The sequence below is a fragment of the Ambystoma mexicanum genome, chromosome 1q, assembly GCF_040938575.1.
Source record: "Ambystoma mexicanum isolate Mex_15411 chromosome 1q, UKY_AmexF1_1, whole genome shotgun sequence".
Lineage (NCBI taxonomy): Eukaryota > Metazoa > Chordata > Amphibia > Caudata > Ambystomatidae > Ambystoma > Ambystoma mexicanum.
Genome location: NC_090922.1, coordinates 59,972,764 through 59,993,691, shown reverse-complemented (window position 1 = coordinate 59,993,691; position 20,928 = coordinate 59,972,764). Strand labels below are relative to the sequence as shown.

Here is a 20,928-nt window from a genome sequence, read left to right as displayed (position 1 = left end):
GGCAGCCCTTGACTATGCTCCTCTCCCCTTAAGACCATTTATGTTGAAGAAGGGTCGGATCTTCAGTGGAGAAGGGGACCCCATTATCTTTGGGATGGAACCCATGGGCCAGGGAGAGGAATGAGAGTCCTGTGGTGAGGGTGAGGACTTGGTGGATCTGGCAACAAATCTCCAGGAAGCCATTGGTGTGGACACTTCCTCATAAATGGACATTCTTCCAAATCCAGGAGGCCCCATGTGTCTTTTCAACATTTGATGGCCAAGGCAGTTGACACCTTAGGGCTGTCAGCCCCACCTAGACCTAAAGTTCAATACAAGCTAACAGACATCTTTGATGTAGAGCCCAAGAAAGAAACACTCTGACTTTCAATGTGGCAGTTGATGCCCTGGTAATAGAGGCTGGGGAGAAGCTGGTCACAGTCACGGTTGTTGGCAGGAAGTTGGCATGTAAATATCACCCAGTCCCCTGTAACCCAGCTTTCCTTTCCTCCCATACCCCTCCCCCTTACACGCCAGAGAGCTTGGTGATCCAAGTTGCTACCACCAACCTGCAGACGACCACTTTCCCTATTGTGCCCTCTAGACCGGGATGAAGATTGGATGCTTGGGGGAAGAATGTTTTTGACTTGGGCAGTCTTGTCCTCATGGTGATGAACGCTGCCTGTGCTGTGCCATAGACAGATTTTCCATTGGCATCTGATCGGCGGTGAGTAACTCAACCAAGCACCTTGTGGAAGGTGAAGTTTGGGAGGGCTTTGAGAACATTGCCCACAATGGTAGAGCGGCTTCCCACCAAATCCTCCAATCAGGGCTGGAAACTGCTGACTGTGTGGGGCATGTGATGGCAACTTGTGCAGTGGTCAGACGTCATTCCTGGATGAGATTGTTCTGATTTGCACAAGATCTTTAGGTAAAGCTGAACATAACCTCTTCGGAGCAAAAGCTGAGGAGTCTTTACATCGGTTTCAATCCTCCAAGATGCTGGCCAGGTCTTTAGGCATGGCTGTTCAGCCATCATCAGCAACATGCTTTAGGGGTTGGGGGTTTTAACCCTCCACCTCCTATGCCCCTTGTGGGGGAGGTCAGGCTGCCCTAGGTAGGCAACAGTTTTGCCATTTCCCTAGGAGTAGAGGCAGAGGTGACCAGAGGGACAGTATTGTCTCTTCAACAGTTCCCTTGGCTACCCCAATTGCAAAGCCCCAGTGATGGGAACTTCCAGTGGGAGGGAGAATTTCCCAGCCAGGAATGGTATCTCACCACATCCGACGCTTGGACCTTTTAGGTCGTTAAACAGGGTTACTGTCTTCCTTTAATTCAACGTCCTCCAGAATACCACCCCACACCCGCACTTTTCTTCACCTCTAGGTCCCCCCTTTTGGAGGAAATCGGTCAACGTCTTGCGAAGGACACGTTTGAACTGGTCCTGCACTTAGATCAAGGAAGAAGGTTGCACTCAGTCTATTTTCTAATTCCAAGGAATGAAGGAGAGGTGCGCCCCACCCTGGATCTAAAATGTCTGCATCTGAACCTTCACAAGGACCGTTCAGATCATGCAAACCATATACCTGCAGGACTGGTTGTTATCACTGGATCTTCAGGATGCCTACTTCCACGTGTCAATTCATGGGGAAACACATGAGGTACCAGAGATTCGCAGTGGACCAACACAACTACCAATGGAAGGTTCCTGCCTTTCGTTCAGGGATTTCACCAACCTGCAGGCTGATTGCTTTAGGTGAGAAGGTATTCCATTCTTTCCCTACCTGGACAACTAGCTTGTTCGAGCTTGCTCCCCAGACCAGGTGGCTTCACACCTGTTCTGCACATGCAGTCTTTTGCACTCTTTGGGTTTTTCTCTGAACTTCAAAAAGTCTCAGATTTTGTCATCCAAGACCCTACAATTTATCGGGACAGTCTTGGACACTCGCCTGAACAGAATCCTTCTGTCCGAGGACTGAGTGGCGTACATCTCTTGAATGGTTCAAGTCCTCCAATCCTGGAGACACATTCCCACATCATCCTTCCTTTCCTACGCTTGCTGGGTCTCATGACCTCCTGTATTCTGGTGGTTCAGGATGCCTGGGTGTGCATGATCTACCTTCAGTTTCACCTCTGTTGCCAATGCTTTCAGTTTGAGGGGAACATTTTGGATCTTCTGCAGGTGTTGAGTCGCGTTTCTCAAGACCTTGCATGACAACATTTTAAAAGGTTTGTTGCTTCAGCAACTCTGGCCTCGGGTAACAGTAATCACTGATGCGTCACTGACTGAAAGGTTGGTGCGCTCATCTATCAGATCTGACAGTGAGCAGGCTGTAGTCTCTCTGAGTCTCTGGGGCACATCAAAATGCAGGAAGGCAGTTGTCAGATCCTCAGCCATTGGGACCTAGCTGCTAATCCTCAGGCTTCAAGACTGTGGTCCTCATTACGAGTTTGGCGAAAAATCAGCAGTAAATCCTCCAACAAATAGCCCTGAGGAATTACCGTTATCGCCACTTGGTCAGGCGGAATTTCCACCTGATTACAAGTGGTGGTGTAATTCCTCATTTATTTTTGATCGATTGGACCCAATGGGGCCTTTTTTGTGGAATTAACACGGCGGAAATATTGCTGCGTTAATTCCACCAATTCTGCTGATATTTCAGCATTGAGTGGGAAGAATTACCTCCAGGGTTTTGCTGGAGGTAAATCCTCCACTCAAAACCCAAACTCATAATTTGGCGTAGTGGTAGAATTGGTGGTAACTCATTTACCACCAGTTTTACCACTTACCACCTAACTTGTAATGAGGCTGAGTGTCTGGTCCTGACGGACAATACAGTGGCCAAGCACTACCTCAGCAAGCCAGATGGTGTGGGTTGCTTGCCACAGTAAGCTAAAGACTTCTAACATTGTATTTTCTGGACTTTGAAGTTCACAGCAGGTCCTGTGAACTCTAAATAATAACTTATTGGATGTACTGTATGAAGCTGAAACTTTAAGCACCCACTACTATCACCAATGCCATGGAAATGATTTCCCATAAAGGGAACAGTGTCTGTCTCTTTGTATGCTGTAGCTTTGGGCCTTTTTAGAGAATGCTTCAGGGTCTTTCATTTGATGTGGTGGTATATTACTATTGCTCTGCATGGTGGTTATTTCACTGTTCTCTGCCAGGTGTCAGGGACCAAATCCAGGTGACCAGCGGATCCTCCCAATACCACTTCCAGGCCCATCATCCAAGTGCTTGTGGAGGTACCTGGCCAGGCAAGGGATATTGTCACAGACCTTGTGTGCAGCCCAGCTATATCAGCCTACTTGGCTTACATGCACTTATCTCAGTGTATCCAGACTCGCCTGGTAGTAGTGGCTGTCGTAGTCAGTCGATGTTGGGCCTTCCTGGAAGGGAGTTCCTACCAGGACTTTGTTCTTGTCTTTTCACTAAAGAAAATACTTACGGAGCCAGCCTGCAATTGTTCAGTCAGATTGTCTTGTACGTCCTGTATTTCATCTGAATGGGCAGTTCATTGTAACGCATTTGAAGCCTGGCATGGGAGCCGCCGGGCCACAGGAGGCCATGAGTCATAGAAGGTGCTGGAACCCCAAGAAGAGAGACACCATCTCCAGTACATTTGTCACTCTGTTCTGTGTTTGGAATACCCTACCCACAACAGAATACGATAAATTCCATCTTTTGTGTAGGCAGCAGGGTTGAATTCTGTATATTGCCACAATGCATGCTGGACGCTGCCAGAGCTGGAGAGTTCATCCTGATAAGCCAAGTACATAAGTGAATACCATTCAGCCAAAGGTAGGCAGCCACCATGGTCATCAGCTTGGTAAACGCCATGGGAGCTGAGCTGGGCTAAGCCAAACTGTAGCACCATGTACTGAAAGTGGTCTTTGCTGATAGAGAATCAGAGGTACCATCGGTGAGAGTGCCAAATCAGCACGTGTAACTATGCATTCTGTAGATCCACAGCTACTAGCCAGTCACCTGGCTGCAGGGAGGTCCAGATGAGGACCAGAGTTTCATCTTGTACTTTTTCTTGGGGTAAGATAGGATTGAAGGAGGAGGGGTCTAGAACTCTTTGAATGTCCACCTTGGTCTTTTTCAGGCCATCAAAAAATCTTGAGTAGAGACCCAACCACCTCTCAGGAACTGTTGATTGCATCAGGAAGCAGAGGCTCTTATCCCATCTATCGGGAAGTCAGGGGTTGAAGAAGGAAAAGGAGGAAGAGGAAGGCCGTAGCCACTCTGCCCTATCAAACACCCCCACAGAAAGGACCAGAAAGTCGTTGGATATTGTCTTCCAACTGTTAAGATAATGATAAACATTGCACTCTACCATCGAGCTACAGGATTTCAGATTGACAGTAACCATGACTGCATCAGCATTTCCCTGATGGGACGATCAAAGCGTGTATTGGTAGAATGTTTTGCCGGCTGCATCCAATAGCGAGCCTTCATACCCATGGGCTCCCTGAGAAGTGGAGGTGGAGGAGCCCTATGCCTTTAAAGTGTAACTGCAGCCACTATGGTCCAGTCTGCTGGCTGCTGCCCCATCACATACAGTCTTTCACTGGGAAGACCACTTTCTCAGCCACTGGTAGGACTGAAGTAGGCTTTTGCCAGATCTTTATTTCCTACCACATCACATCTGATTGTGGATGTATATTGGATTTGTCAACCGCTTCCAGTAAAAGAACTGAGGAGAGCACCTCCTGGTCTGACTGTGGACTTTCCAGAACTGGTATCCCCAATAGGCCATAAGACCCTGCACTCTGTTGTGGAAAGCCTTGGCTGACATGGGGACCTCATCTGAATCATCCACAGCAGGGTCTGGGAAGGATCTGTGTAGTTCCAAGGTCTACCCAGCAAATGTGTTGAAGGAGAAGATGATTAGTTAGAGGATGAAGAGATGGTAACACACAGTCCAACAGAATTAGTGGTAAACCAGCATGAGGGGCCCTGTATGGATGCTGCCTGACGCTTAGCAACCAGGTCTCGATTACTGAGGATCTGACAACTGCCTCCATGAATAAGGACTTTCTTTTACATATCTTTATATTGATTTTATAATAGGTGAAAACAAAACAGTAATAACAACACAATTATTCTGAAAGATCGAACCACCAGGGCAAACTATACAGTAGCAGATACAATATTACTGGTAAAAATGGCAAACAAAGAGCACTTCTGCAGTTTCACAATCGAACTAGAGCAACAAAACCGGTTAGACACTAGTTGGTGCATGTAATGACAGTTTTGGAGTCATATTTGTAGGGGCAGCCCCTGGATCTGTATATCTGTTCCTCGATCACCAATGCAATTGTATTTGTACTTGTACTTATTTATATTTATTTAGTGCTTTTGCCAAAGCGCTTTACAATAAATGTAAAACAAACGGTACAATAATTGGCAATGATGAGACCAATCAAATTAAGCAGTAGTTAGAGAAAGAAGGAGGTGAGCTTTTAGTTGAGAATGAAAAATGTCATAGGTTGGAGAAGTACGAATAGAAACTGGAAGAGCATTCCCGTTTTTAGGAGCAAGAAGTGAAAAAGAACAGAAACGGGAAGGAGCACAAGGTGGCTTAGACACAGAAAGAAGAAATAGAGATTCAGAACATAAAGAGCAAGAAGGAGAATAAAGAGAGATCAGAGAGCAAAGATAGGAGGGAGCCACATAATGCAAGACTTGTAAACCAGGCAAAAAAGTGAAAAAGTAAGATAAAGATCAAAAGAAAGCATAGAAGCAGAACAGAGAGAGGGAGTCACAGAAGAACGCAGACGTAACTGAAACAGAAGATGAATAGCAGAATTGAACACAACGTAAAGGAGTGAGATCATTCTTAGGGAGACCAAAGAAAAGAACTGAGCAATAATTAAGATGAGAAAAAAAACAGAGAATGGATCAAGAGATTGGTTGCCTGAAACGAAAGAAAAGACCAAGCACGTCAGAGATTAAAGAGATCGAAGTGAGCAATATGAGCAGGATTAGAAATATGAAGAGAAAAAGAAAGAGATGGGTCAAAGACCACGCCAAGATTATGAGAGGAAAAATAGAAAGAAAGAAGAGATGGAGGAAAAAGACGATCGGAATGGGGAGGAACAGGAGAAGGAGAAGAAGGAAAGAAAAGAAAAGAACGTCTGTCTTAGAGGGATCAAGGTGGAGGAATCGAGAAACCATCCAGGACTTGATTACAAGCAGGAAGAAACAGTATTATGAAGAGAGGAAGAGAATCCAGAAAAAGTTCTGGGAATCGTCAGCATAAAAGTGACAAGACCAGTTAAATGAAGAGGTAAGATCAGACAACGGAATAGTGTATAAAGAGAAAAGAAGAGGCCCTAAGACAGATCAGACAGATTAGAATTAACCAATTAAGCACAGAACCAAGCCACTTAAGAACAGAACCAGGGTCCAATAGTTGATAAAGTAGAAAGTAAGGTAGAGTGATCAAAAGCATTGAAAGCAGCTGGGAGATCAAGTAAGATAAGGATAGAGGAAAGTTGATTGTGTCTGGCAGAGAGTAGAGAATTAAATATGTGAAGGGGAGCCGGCTCAGTGTAGTGAGCAGGACAGAACCCAGATTGTAATTGAGGAAGAAAAGAATGAAGATAAAGAAAGGAGGAAACTTGAGGAAAGATTACACGTTCAAAACGTTTAGATTAAAAAGGGGAGGTAAGGATGGAAATTTGAGGAAAGAGAGGTGTCTAGTGTGGATTTCTTAAGAATAGGAATAATGATAGCATGTTTGAAAGAAGATCAAAAGGTCCCAGATGTCATATACAAGTTAATCAAAACAGTAAGACAGGGAATTGGAGGAGAATATATAGAGGAAATGAGAGCAGAATGGATCGGATCCAAGGGGGATGCATTGGAGTGAGCATTAGCCAAGAATAATAAAGTATTCGAACCAGTTAGAAGAGACAAGCAAAAGAATGAAGGAGAAATGCTAGAAGAAGAAGTAATAGCAGAAAGAGGGGGGCTAAGTAAGTGAAAAGATGAACAAAGCAAAGTTTCTTTAGAAGTAAAGAAGTCAGCAAAATCAGTAGCTAACAGAGGAGAAGAAATATAGGGATCATGAGGACGAGATGTGCGAATAGAGCTTAACAGTGGAAAAAGGCTTTTAGGATGATGAGAAAGAGTAAGAGAAGAAAAGTGTTGTATCTTTTCATCCAAGAAAGAAGAGTCATAAGAATGAAGGGAAGATGAAGTATGCAATTTTTTTTCTCAATGAGTTTCGGCCTTGAGTAGTGCTGACCTAAGGGAACAAAGTAGAGAGGTAAGCCATGGTTGAGATGTTTTTTTTAGATGGAGAAAAAGAACGAGTAGGATGTAAGAGATCAAGTGTTGAAGGTAGAGTAGTGTTAAAAAGAGTAGCGGCAGAATCAACAGGAAGAACAGAGAATTGCTCCAAAGAAGAGAGCTTAAAGGCAAGTAAACAAGAAAAAGTAGTAGAATTAAGAGTGAAGATCGTGGCGTGAAAGAGGCATAAAAGGCAATGGACTACAGTAATAGTCAGGTAAAAGCGTTGTAAGTGTTCGAAAGGGGGAGACTGACAAACAGATGGCATTCTGGTTGGCATAAACCTTTATATGTTAAAAAATAAAGCAGAAACATATCTCTCCCTAACTGTAAGAGGGTATCCCTGCCTCAAATAAGAAACTAAGGAATCTGACATAATGTCCACGTAAATGAAAACAAGTCCACCTGCCACAAACAAACTTAACTGGGGAGGAAGAGAGATCAACACTCTCCCCGAACCACAGAAGCCGAATGAACTCGACCCTCCCACCGTGGTTGGCACAGGCGCCTGATATATAAAACAGGTCGCCACGTGGCAGCCAATGGGGGGAAGAGGGGTTAGGGAGAGGTTGTGGATAGGATGGGGGGAATTTAGGAACACCAGATAGAGGGTAAGGAACTGATAAATTGGCTGGGAAGAGGGAAGCGCAGGGAAAGAACCCTAACCTGTTTAGCATGTAAACAGCACAAATACCTCATGAACTGCTGATACTGCCCAATCCCTAAGTAGCACACCTTAATACGTGTACTACACCCTGCTGACTCACAAGAAAAACATAAAGCAAGCAATGTGATGGAAACAAACAGAAGGGAAGATTCCCAGAATGATCAGACAGTTACACACGCCCTTCGGGCAGCATAAGCAACATACAAACATAAATTGTGCCTCCACTAGTTAGCCGCACTAGTGAAGATTAACTTCATGACCACGTGTCATCTAGAGTCCAGAATCCTTTTGCCCGTGTAGTTTTGCGTGTATTTCCCAGCACAGAGCAACATACATTTTTTGTCAAGAGTTTCTACGTATAAAGGTTTAAACAACAATTCAGCCTGTGACGTAGATTCTAGCCCAGACACACTGTTCCCCTCAATGTGTTCAATGAGCTGCCCCGTTACTTATCTTGAGTCTGGAAGCCCCTCGGGACTTCCCAGACGAAGAATGACTGGCCGTAAATCCACCCACGACACCCTTCCATGCACATGTGATCACGGCACTCCCACAAGTACTTATCTTTGGTCTGGGAGCCCAATGGGACTTCCCAGACGAAAAGCGCAATGCAGTGGATCCGCATGCCAGCCTCGAGCCCCTCCTGCTCCTTCCGAGACTTGCTACAGCGTATAACTCATCTGTTCGTAGCCTGCATCGCTCTCCTCTACACACGGCACGTCTGCCTCCGACTGCTCTGCTGAAACAAAATAAGCCACACCTGCCCAATGCCGTTGCCTGCTAATATGCTGTTCTTAATTCAAGACAGCTGGCAACGCGTGCACGTGCAGAACTACCAGATGCACTGAGGATGCTGGGAACTGTACTTTTCAGGTCCTCCCACGCTCCTTACTCATTAATAGGCAAATTTTAGCACTCCACGTCTTTGCCAGCCCCATTACCTCCTCTCCCAAGGCTCTTCCCAGGACCTGGTTTACCCGGATGGCGTAAGTGAAATTGTTTAACCTGGGAGCATGGACATCTCTTGCGGGTTCCCAAGAACAATCCTCAGGGCCATAACCTTCCCATTGAATCAAATACCATAATTGTTGATATCTTCTTTTGGAATCGAAAATGTGTTTTACTTCGTATTCCGTTTGTGCTTCTTTCACCATGGCTTGAGGTCTCTTAGTAGTTGTCCCTGGAGCTGCGCGTTTAAGCAAAGACACATGGAATATCGGGTGTATAGGTAAGGTCTTAGGCAAACGCAGTTTCATATCTGTAGACGACACAAATGCAAAAATTTCATAGGGTCCAATATATCTAGGCATAAAATTACGAGACCCCACTAGATGCTTTCTTGGCCTGTTCCAAATGCGTGCACGCTTTCTGTCTGATCTTAATAAGCAACTGTTTTCTGTCCTGTAACACTGGTATATTATCCATTTCAGGTAAATGTTCCTGTATCATGTTTTGCTCATGCCCATATAAGCATTCGTTAGGAGCCATACCCAAGGAAGTGTGTAGAGTGTGGTTATACGTAAATTCAGCCAACCATAGTGCCTGCACCCAAGAATCTCGGCCATCACCCAAGTAGACTCTCGAATATTGTTTGATTTACCCGTTCCGTCTGACCATTGGTTTGAGGGTGATTGTCATGGGTATCAGGAAGGTAGTTGGGGCAAGCTGGGTGGAGGCTCGTCAGGTCTGGCATAGGCACACAAAGAACCCATAACAAATCCCTCCATTCATTCCTTCCTAGTGTTTGTAGTAACTTCCTGGTTACCACTTCCTGTTGCCAAACAGCAATTGCATGATAACTCATGAGCTCTCTAGTGTTTGGGTGTGGCTGGCTATATAAGCCACACCCAAGATTCTTCCAGTGCTTCGTGTTGCTTAGTGTGAGCTGTATCAGCAACACACTTGCCATGCTCTGGATCAGCCAGCATCTGCTTACCTGCTCCGGATCATCCTGTTTCTGCTTACTTGCTCCGGATCATCCTGCTTCTCTTCACCTGCTCCGGATTATCCTACTTCTGCTTACATGCTCCGGATCATTCAACTTCAGGTTACCTGGTTCTTACTCCATGCCGCAGCTATCTCCAGTCAAGAGGGGACTTCTACACCGGCACCTGTAAGAACAAAGAAGAACAGCGTTAACACGTGCACATCAGTAACGCTGTGCATACTCACCGAATCATGACGCTGGAATCCAGGTTAGTTGCACGAGTGCACAAACCCCTGTAAGAAAGAAGAGACGTTATTCATTGCGCTTGCTCCAATAACGCGGACACTTCAAATACATAAGCCCTGTATTAATCAAAAATGAATTTAGTCTTCTAGCCAGCTACAAGTACAAGAGGCACTCCTGCAATTAATACACACATTTATTTTGGTTCCTGTAGTCCTGAGCTGTTTTAGGTCCATCGTGTGTTACTTTAACTCACTAAGAGGTTCCTTGCATGTTTACAGAGAGTGTGGAATTCTTTAGCCAAAGTAGTGGTAAAACAGACAGATCTTCACAGGCAAATAATGATCGTATGAGTTTATATGCTCCCAGATCACAGCAAAAATAATGTTATGTTCTACAACTAGAAGGCTATGCTGGAACCAACAAATCAGTAGTCCCAAAAGATCGCTTACAGCTCATTGGAAGTAATCTCTGTTGTGGCGCCAACACAATGGAGGTAACTACCCACCAAACTCATCATTAACAATAACATAAGTGCAATATGAGAAAAGTTGTAGAGCTTATATTTTAGAAGCACTTAGCTACTTGCCTCTGCACAAGCCGATTTTCTAAAATAAAATGTTCGATTCACTGATAATGGCGAAAGTCTGACAAATATAAGCATTCATAAATGAATAAAATGTAATGTTCTCTAATTGTGCTTAGAAAATGTGCATGTTTGTGTCCTAAATGTTAACGCCACCTTGTCTAGTTCTACTTACTAGTTGTGTAAAAAGATTAAGATACAGCATTGAATTGCCATTCTGTGCAGTCGATTTGAGAACCTTTGTTGTCAGTCCTGTCCATTAAGCGCCTTTGCTGAGGGTTATGATGGGTTTGCACAGATAATCTGTTAAAGTATTATGATTTATTGATTGATTCTTTATTTATAATGTACTTCTACTCCAGTGTTTTAAAGCGCAACCATTTATGGGAGGCGAAGACAAGAAACACAATCTTACTAGGCATGGTACATTGGTACATTCAGATAATGCAGGTGAACAGAAAAGGAAGTGCGTGAGGGAGGGGGGCAATGGGGACAAATTCACCAAGTCCCGTCAGAACATGTGTTAAGTGCAGAGAGATACCACTCTCATGGGTCCTAACCGAAGTGCAGTAATGCTGCGGCAAGTGCAAGGCCCGGAGGCAAGTGCAGGAGACTGGCGAAGAAAGCGTGGGACCTGTGAGGCTGTGAAAGAACCCCAGGCAGCCAGTCAACAAAACTGGGCAGAAGAAGAGGCGAGAGAGCAGAAAGAGGTGGTTAGCAGGGGAGAGGGAGAGAGGAGCAGGAGACGAAGAGGAAAGTCTTGAGGAGTTTCCAGAATTTAAGGAGATCCGTCTCAAGGCGGAGAGAGGCAGGGAGGCTGTTCCAGAGGGAGGCACCTGCAGAGGATAAAGATCTCCCCCGTATCTCCCCGAGCCTCTGCTTGGAGAAGCGGCTCAACCGCAGAAAGTTGGAGGGCTCGGGAAGGTGAGTATTTAGGAAGAGAGCGTTGCAGATAGAGTGGGCCCAGGCCCCAGAAGGCCTTGTGGACAATGCAAAGGGTCTTGAACTGGATTCTTGCAGCCACAGGGAGCCAGAGGAGGGATTTCAGCGCCGGAGAGATGTGGTCCCTATGCTTGAGGCCAAGGATCGGTCTTGCGGTTCTGTTCTGGATGAGTTAAAGAGGACGGAGGGTAGAAGAGTGCAAGTTGAGAAAGAGGCTGTTGCAGTAGTCCAGCCTAGAGAGGACCAGGGCTCTGGAGACGGTGAGCCTCTGGGGGAAGATGAGAAAAGGTAGAATACCTCTGAGAAGGTACAGTTGGTAGTGGGACTTGTTCGAGATGTCTACGATGTGGGACGAGAAGGAGAGAGTGGAGTTGAAGATGACCCCCAGGTTTTTTGCTGCATTGTTAGGTGGAGGCACAGGGCCAAGGGAGGCCGGCCAGAGGGAAGGCGGGAGCACGGGTCCCGATGTAGGGGTTGAGTCGGAAAAGTTCTGTTAGTTCTACGAAAGGTAAAATGCTTTTGATATGGGTGTATGTGCAATGAGAAACCTTTGTGTCATCGATCACACCTCCCACAACATTTCTTCGAGTAGCTGCTATTTTCAGATTATATTTTTTAAATGAAATATCCGGTTCCAACTATTAGATGGCGACCTCGCAGCATGTGCATCTAAAATCGATATAAAGCTGCAAATCCACTGTAACGGGAAGTCGCCTTTTCCTGATGGTTGTTCGTATTAACACTCTTACAAATGCTGCATTTAAAATACCCCAACAATCATCTGTTGCTGATTTTCATTGTTTCATAGTTAATGCTGTGTGGCATGCAGGAGATTGACATGAGTGATTGGCAAAAGCATACAATCTACCGACACTATACAAAGAACAGCAAGCAGATACAGTGGTTCTGGCAGGTAAGTGCAGTCTGCTACTACTCTTTTCAGGTGAAGGCAATTGTTGTGGGGGTAACAGATAGTCAACAGATATAGAAAGCATGATATCGCTTAAGCATCAGAGGTTGCATGCTCAATGGCAAACGGCTAAATGTTTGCAAAAGTGAATAGTAATAACTTGCAAAAATGAATTAATTCAGAATAAGATGTGGACGCTAGTGACATCGAGCCTGTCGAAAAAGCAGCAAATGAATCAAAGCATCTTTTTTTTAAATATTCGTACTCCACCAAGGAAGCCTAGTACTCTTGCATGATTTGTGAAGCCCTCTCTCTCTGAAAGCACAATATTCTGAGGAGTCATCACCACTTTTCCCTCTAACCGCTCCAGTCTCCTTCTTCTTCCCATCACCATCTTTCCACAAAGAATGTACCAGCTTATTCTCTGTTGAAAACCACCTCATTTCACTTCCTTGTCACCACCCAGGCATCTCAGGCCTCCAACTCCTTAATTTCCTGTACTTATCCTCCTTCTCCCTCCTTCCCTCTCTCCACATTCCCCTCATCAGCTCAGTAAAATGCTTGGGTTGCTAGATTGACCTCTCACCTTGTTCTGTCCATATGGCTAGCTTCTGTACTCAGCCCCTTCCCTAACAGCCTGAACATTGCACTTCCAGTTGGTTCCCTCTTCCATTCAAACAAGCTGCCATGTGCCCATTGCTGCGGACCCACACATCTAATGCCCTAAATAGCAGATCGACCTCCTGGCTTTTACTCCTGAGCTTTGCAACTGAGTGATGACCTATGACATGCAGTTGTTTCTGTATACCCCCGTTGCCTGTCCAAAGACTATCTGAAGTGTGCCCCTCAACAGGTACTAGGAGTGTGCTTTTCTCAACTGACATAAGCATGCTTTCAGACAGTGTCCCTATTTGTATTTATTTTATATATTAATTGAGCATTTGTATGGTGCCTATACAGCAAAAGTGTTTCCAGGCGCCACAAGACAAAAGAGCGGAGTTGAGGGGGGCAGAGGAGAAAAAACAACAATAACGGTCCTACTAGGCCTTGTGACATTCGGATCGTGCAAGTGCAGTATCAAGTGCAGGGGGGACGAGGAGATGAGGGCGAAGGGATGGGACAGGGAGAGTCTGGGGAGGCAGAAGTGCTGAGGGGAGGGGGCCCAGGGCTGGGCAAGTGCTAAATGATGCCCAGGAGGGTAAGTCTCGCAGGGGAAAAACCAAGGGGTAGGGTCAAGTGCAAGGTCGGGGGGTGGACCGGGCTCAGAAGGCTAGTCAGGGAAGAGTGCCCGAGGAAGGAGTGCAGGGGAAGGCTGGTTGAAGGAGGGCCTGACTGACCCTAGTAACACTCGTAAGGGAACGCAGGAAACCAGTTGCAGAGGCTGGAAGAGACTAGCAGGGGAGCTGGGGAGGTGGGGAGGAGGAGAAAAGGAAGGTCTTGAGAAGCTTCTGGAATTTAAGGAGATCCGGCTTAAGTCGAAGAGGGTCAGGGAGGCTGTTCCAGAGGGAAGCTCCTGCCAAAGAGAGAGATCTACCCTCCACTCTCTGCTGAGAGAAACATCTGATCTGCAGAGAATTGGAGCTAGAGGATCGAAGGACTCTAATAGGGAGGTATTTAGGGAAGGAGAGTTGGATGTAGCAAGCTGTCCAGTCATTTGGTCGACAGACAAATGGTCGACGCAATTTGGTCGAAAGACAAATGGTCGAATTTTTTTTATTATTTATATATATATATTTCAGATTTTCGTTTGGGAAAAAAATGTTTTTTTAGCAAAAAAACAGGGTTGGGAGGGGGACCCCCCGCCCCCAAAAAAAAGTGAAAATACAAAAAAAAATGCAACCATTTGTCTTTCGACCAAATTGCATCGACCATTTGTCCTGTTGACCATTTATTTTCGACCAAATGACCTGTAACCATGTAGCAAGACCTAAGACAGCCTTGTGGATGATGCAAATGGTCTTGAATTTGATTCTTGCAACCACCGGGAGCCAGTGGAGAGATTTTAGGGCTAGAGAGATGCGGTCCCGGGTCTCGAGTCCAGGGATAAGTCTTGCAGTCCTATTCTGGATTAGTTGAAGAGGGCGAAGTGAGGAGAGTGGTAGATTGAGGAAGATGCTGTTACAGTAATCAAGCCTTGAGAGAACCAGACCTCTGGAGACATTGAGTTTCTGGGGGAAGGTGAGGAAAGGGAGAATGCCTCTAATGCTGTGACGCGGATTGTGGGTCTTCTTGGCAAGGTCAACGACATGAGGAGAGGAGGAGAGAGAGAGGAGTCGAAGATGACACCCAGACTGATGGTCATTGAGGCAGCCGACCGACTCAGTGTGATGCATAAGTTGGGAGATGACCAACTTCTTCAGGAGTTTGCTCAAGAAGGGGGTAATGGAGATGGGGCAGTAGTTATCCCGGCAGGAAGGGTCGGCAGATGGCTTTTTAGGAGGGGGTGCACAAGGGAGGGCTTGATAGGTGAAGGGAAGGAGCCAATGGCAAAAGATGGGTTACAGAACTCAGCCAAGGAGGGACTTGGAGCAGCAATGTTGTCCTTGATAGTTCTGGGGGAACAGGGTAGTACCTTTTTGGAGGAGACTTGCATAGAGCAGCCTCGCATAGTAAACTCATCTGGTGTTATGGGTGAGAAGGAGGAGAGTAGGGGGAACGGGGTGGTCAGGGAAGGCCTGCATGCAGGCTGGGGGTGTGAGGGGAGAAGAGGAGAGATGTCCTGAGTTTTAGTTGTGAAATGGGAGGCCAATGCTGTGCAGAGGGCCTGTGAAGAAAGAGGAGAGGTGCAGACTGCGGTAGGATTTGCAAGTTCCTCCAGATTTTGAAAAGTTCAGCCCTGTTGTTTCAGGCCCCAGAGATGCAAGATTGGATATGGGCCAGTTTCTTGGAACGGATGGAGAGTCGGTATTGTCTTTGGAGCAGGCGATAGGCCGGTTTGTCAGAGGATGTGCTAGAAGCCAACCACTTCCGTTCCACAGCTTTGAACTTGCATTTCAGTGAGGCTAGATCAGAATCATTGACATCTTAATCCTTCTGTTTCTCTTCTGCATTCAAAACAGCTGGTGACCCCACTTTCTTCAATCCATCCAGAGCTAACAGCACTATTATATAATGGATATCCTTGCTTCTATCTGACACATAAGCAACAATCTCCATTTTCATGACTAAACCCCTTTCTCTATTGTAGAATCCATCAAGGCCCTTCATTTTTCCCTTGTCCCTTGAACATCAACCTTCGTCTCCTAGGTTTGCTAGTCGGGTTCTGCTTTTATGCTGACGATGCACACATTGATATTGCTCTCCGACAATCCCCTATTCATCTCTGCCTTCTTCTCCCAGTGCATGGAACCCAATTTCACTTTGGCATCTAATCAAGCTGGCTTGGAATTAACAGTGGCAAAATTGAAGCTGTGGGTATCTGACCTTTTGATGGCTTCCTCCTGCTCCTCTTCTTGCTCCCTGCCTTGGCACCCCCTCCACCCATCTTCAATCAAAAACCTCATATTTACTTAAGTGCCAGTATCTCCTCAACCACTCCTAAAAACCACTTAGCCATGGTGGACTGCTTCTCCCTGCTCTGAAAACGAAATTGCCCATACTTGCCTTTAGCTGACATAGTGTAGTCAATGTCGCCATTTCCCTTAGTCCTGATTACATAAATGGCCATAATCTGGGCCTTTCCAAACCTCTCTTGCTCTGATTCTAACAAAGTCAAAATACTGCTCCCTGGCGCCTTTTAAACTTAGTCTGACCACTTTGCCCTCATCCACTGCATTGCCCTTTTAAGAAGAATCCGATAAAGTCCTTCTGCATTGTTCCCCAACTCCCCTGCTAGAACTGTTCATTCCTCCTCCACGATGCTTATTCGTGTCCCTTACCACAACAAGCCACGAGATAGATGTTGTGTTTTCTGCGTCCTTGCCACAAAATACCATTTGGGTGGAGTACATACACTTTACAGATGTCCAAATGAATACAAAATGGTACAGTCTGGCCCTAAAAACGAGGACATTTGAACTCTCAAAACCTCAGAAACTTTGACATACAAAAAGCATACGGGTGGTTTGAAACAGCTGATGATATTGTACAGACAGTATAATCTCTGCTTAGAAGAAATATTACACTTACAAAATGAAAATCGCCCATGTTAATGTTAAAATGTTGACGCAGTTAGGAAGCCCATGTTTGTATGCTATTCCTATCGCACCTATAATCCACTCCACCATTTTTGGTGTCACCCTCTGACCTTGAGAATGAACTGTTCACATTTAAAGGCACTACTGTGGACCAAGCTAAAGCTGATTCTGATCATGATACTAACGGTCTCTTATTCGAAACCCATTACCCATCCCTACGTGTTCAGTGAATGACCTCTCCAATCAGCACAGAATTAACAAGAGCATTTTGTAACACTGCTTCGGTTTTGAATGTGTGAAAGCAGCCGTTATCTATGTTTTTGGGTAACAAAAAGCCGTTCTGTTTTCCTGTCAATGAGAGTCGGAATTTTTGACGCCACTTTTTCACTGAAAATGTTAATAGATAGATATTCTCTGAAGAGTCGGAAGCGGCTGCGTCTCGATTTGAGGCAGTACGACAGTGCGGCTTGACTCTGTGGTTGGAAGGTCCTTTTTTCTAACCCGCCATCACTGCGACGGCGGCTGCGGTTGCGGCGGCGGGCGGCTACGGGCTGTTGTGTGCTGTGTGCTGCGGGTCGGTGACGGCGCTGTTGTGTGCTGTGTGCTGCGGGTCGGTGACGGCGCTGGCAGTGCGGGAAGCACAGGAGGCACGGGCTCAGAAGCTCAGAAGCAGGACGGAGGCAGCCCACACAAGAGCCTGCTGTGTACCGAGACGTGGCGACACCTCACAAGTAGGTGGTAGAGTACTGGGTGAGTACTGGGTGACAGGAACGGTTTTGCTTGTACAGCCGGTTACCTGACCTGACCCGAGTACCCCCAGTGCGCTGGCATACGTGATTGTCCCCCACGGGAGCGGCAGTGGTGTGGGCTGTGCTTTGGCGGGGGAGATTGGGGTTGGAGTAGGGGAATACAGTTAGACCTGGACGACTGCTAAGGTGTGGTGTGCCTTGTGTAGGCCCCAGATTAACGGGCCCACTGGGAACTTTGCAGTATACACACACACACACACCTGTGTCCCCCCTCTCTCCCCCCCTGCCCTTTCTCCCTGCCTTCATCATTTATATTCCTCCGTGAGCTACCCACTAACCACTAGGTTGCCTGGGGCACGTGACTTATTGAGGTGGCTGGTCTTCTCAGGCCCAGAATTGTGGTGACTATTATAGGATAAAATAAATAGTGGGATTCCAATTCAGTATTTTCCCACGGATTGAAGTGTCACGCTGAGGAAATGCAGCGAGGGGAAAAAGCACCACAGTCAAACTACAATCTGCGGAAAGGCAAGACTATGCCATTGAATGATGGCAAGGAAAATAGAAAGAAAGGCAGTAAAAGTAAAAAGAAACTTAACACAACGCCTGTGGCACAAGGAGCCATTACAGACTTTTTTGGAGTAAATCCTCCTCCAGAGATTAACTCAACAATAAATGAGGCAATGGCTGAGCCAGGGAATAAGGAGAGTATCTTGCTAAATTCCTCAAATTATGAGGATATTGATAACAACTCACTACTTGACCTCTGCTTGAGTATCCAGAGAGGGATGGTAACGCAGAATTCAGCAAAGCTATCTAATAATGCTATTCACCATAAAGAAAGTAATAATATAACACTAGAGGAAGCCAATCCTGTGTCTAGTTGTGGACGTCTCTCGGCATCTCCTATTTTAGTGATGGCTTCCATTGAAGATGATCCGGAGAAGGAGGATAACGAAGATTCAAATCTGCACATTAACAACACGGCCATTATGGAGCTCCAATCATCTGTAGCGTCAGTACAATTTGCACTCAAAATACTGTTGCAAATGACGGGGAGTATACTGACAAACATGAATAATATTACGAGGGCACTAGAACAGAAGGACTACCAGCAAGGTGGGATAGAAGCGAACCTCTCGGATGTTATTCATACCATGGAGGAGATGAAAGCAGCAGAGGAGAGAATGGAAGAAGGGGCGGAAGAGACGATCCTGGATAAGGACTTGGAGGGCAATCCCCCTGCAGAAGATCTTTCGAAAATAACTGTAGAGGATCTAGAAATCGTGCACAGCCCTGGGATTTTTCTTACGAGGAAACAACAAAGATTGGCCAAAAGGGCTTTGAAAAGTAAGAAAGTAGCAACGAATCCTATATCCCCCAGTGTGAGATCTAAAGCAGCCATGGAAACATGTTCCAAAAAAGCTAGAAAAAGAAAGGCGAGAGCAGTAGCTCGAGCCGCAGAAGCTAAGGGGTCATTGGCCGATTGGTTAGTACCAGGAGAAAAATTTAAGAAGGCAGATCTAGATGGCCTCTCTGATGAAGACAATGTCCAAGATGAGAGTGTCACAGTCGAACCGGAGGACCGAATCAGCTCAGCTGGTACAGATGAAACACCAGAGCCGGTACGGCCCGTGCAAATTAGCACGGATGAGGAATGTAATGTGAGTCGTATTTGCTACATTAAGAACCTCTACCCTAGTGGTAAAAATCCCTGGCTGGCAAGATCAGAATTTCTAACCCGACTACATTATATTCCGGAGTTGAGAGTCATGAAATCTGACGACTTCTTTTTCATCGAACCCTTGCAGGTCCCTAATCCACATGTTTCCGCCATCCATTGTACCTTCCTAGCCTCCGCGCAGCTGATCAGAAAATTTAAAAAAGAACTAATAACAGTAGATATTGCTATTGATGTAGATCCACAGGAGAGAGATCTTACTGATGAAACAAAGGATTATATGATCAAGGAGCTACAAACTTCATCAGACAAGCGAGTGGTGCCAGATAATGTGGTCAATCAAGAGGCATCAGAAAATATGTCGATGTCTGAAATACAACAAGCCCTTAAAACATTGTTGGAAGCTCTACCGCGAATGATACAGAACCGCTGAAGCTTTTCCTTCGTTTCTTGGAACTGTCGGGGTTTTGCCCATCTCCTGAGATCAGAAGGGTCTATGGATTTATTGCTGAAGCATAGTTGTATATGTCTCCAGGAAACATGGGCATTGAACTCTCTATTATTGGACGGTTTTGTAGTACATCAGACATTTGCCAAAAGAGGGGATAAGGGTCGCCCATACGGGGGACTTATTATAGGGGTGGTTAATACGGTCAACTCGCGGAAGATCCTGGACAACGCCACCGATTACCATCTGGCAGTTGAGGTTGACTATCCCAAGGATAATGGGCACAGTAGATTCTTACTGATTAACCTCTATAATCCCCCGGGAGCATTAATAAGGGAATCGCTACAAGAAGCCATTCATGAGATATTGACGTTATGGACTCAAAGATCTGGCAATTTAGCGGTGGTGGTGATGGGTGATTTTAATTGCCATATGAAGGATGATCAATTGGTTGCCAAATACCCTGCCCTGAGTGAAAAATGTCTTATGATTCATGACAAAAGAGAGAGTGAAGGGTTGGGATGGCTGCAATTCTTTGAGACATGGGATTTATATATGATTAACGGTAGAACAATGGGTGACAGGCCAGGGAAACAGACATGGTCCAATGGCACATCATACAGCACCCTAGATTACATATTTGTGTCCTGAAATGTTGCCTATAGTAAATGATATGAGAATCATACCCAATGAATGGAGTGACCATGCGGCTCTCGAGTGCTCCCTTCAACTTTCTCTCTCTCCTGTAACTAAGTGTAATATAGGCAATATACAAACCAATTGCACAGGCACTAGAATTATCTGGTCAGAGAGAAATATTAAAAAGGCTACGGAAGCACTCTCATCTCAGGCCCAGGTTCCCCTACCCCATTTTGAACAGCTGACCGTAAATGAAATAGAGGAATGGATCCTGGAATTCTCAGGACTACATGCGACCTCAAGGAAAAACGTTATGACAAATCCCAGAGGTACTATTCAGCCGTATAATAAGGATATTCGTGATGCTAAGAGAAGGTTAAGAGCAGAATTGCGGGGGTATAGGAGACTGAATATAGCGGGTTCCTTTTACTATGACAAAGTTAGAAAAGCTAAAAACAAATATAGAGCTAGTATAAGAACCATCAGAAATACAGAGAGGAATATTAGAAACCAGAGGTTGGTTTACACTATCTGCGCTGGAAATTCGCGTAATATATGGCAGCTTCTGAAAGATAACAGAGAGAAGGCCAAGGGTCAGCTGGATAATCCTATAGGAGAGGAAACGTGGGTAAGATTTTTTCTGGACCGTAACTCTGGAGAGGCAGATGTACCCATAATATCTAGAGGGAAGAATCCCTTCCCTCCACCTTTT

The 20,928-nt window shown here is 45.6% G+C and overlaps 1 protein-coding gene across 5 annotated transcripts in view; it reads left to right on the top strand.

The window, feature by feature from the left end:
- WWP2 (WW domain containing E3 ubiquitin protein ligase 2) overlaps positions 1-20,928 on the top strand; it is a 1,426,252-nt gene that overhangs the window by 1,385,797 nt on the left and 19,527 nt on the right. For all 5 annotated transcript variants that reach the window (XM_069635514.1, XM_069635513.1, XM_069635516.1 and 2 more), the window contains one exon: positions 12,462-12,566. In XM_069635514.1, coding sequence (XP_069491615.1) covers positions 12,462-12,566 — 105 coding nt within the window. The remainder of the gene's footprint in view (positions 1-12,461; positions 12,567-20,928) is intronic.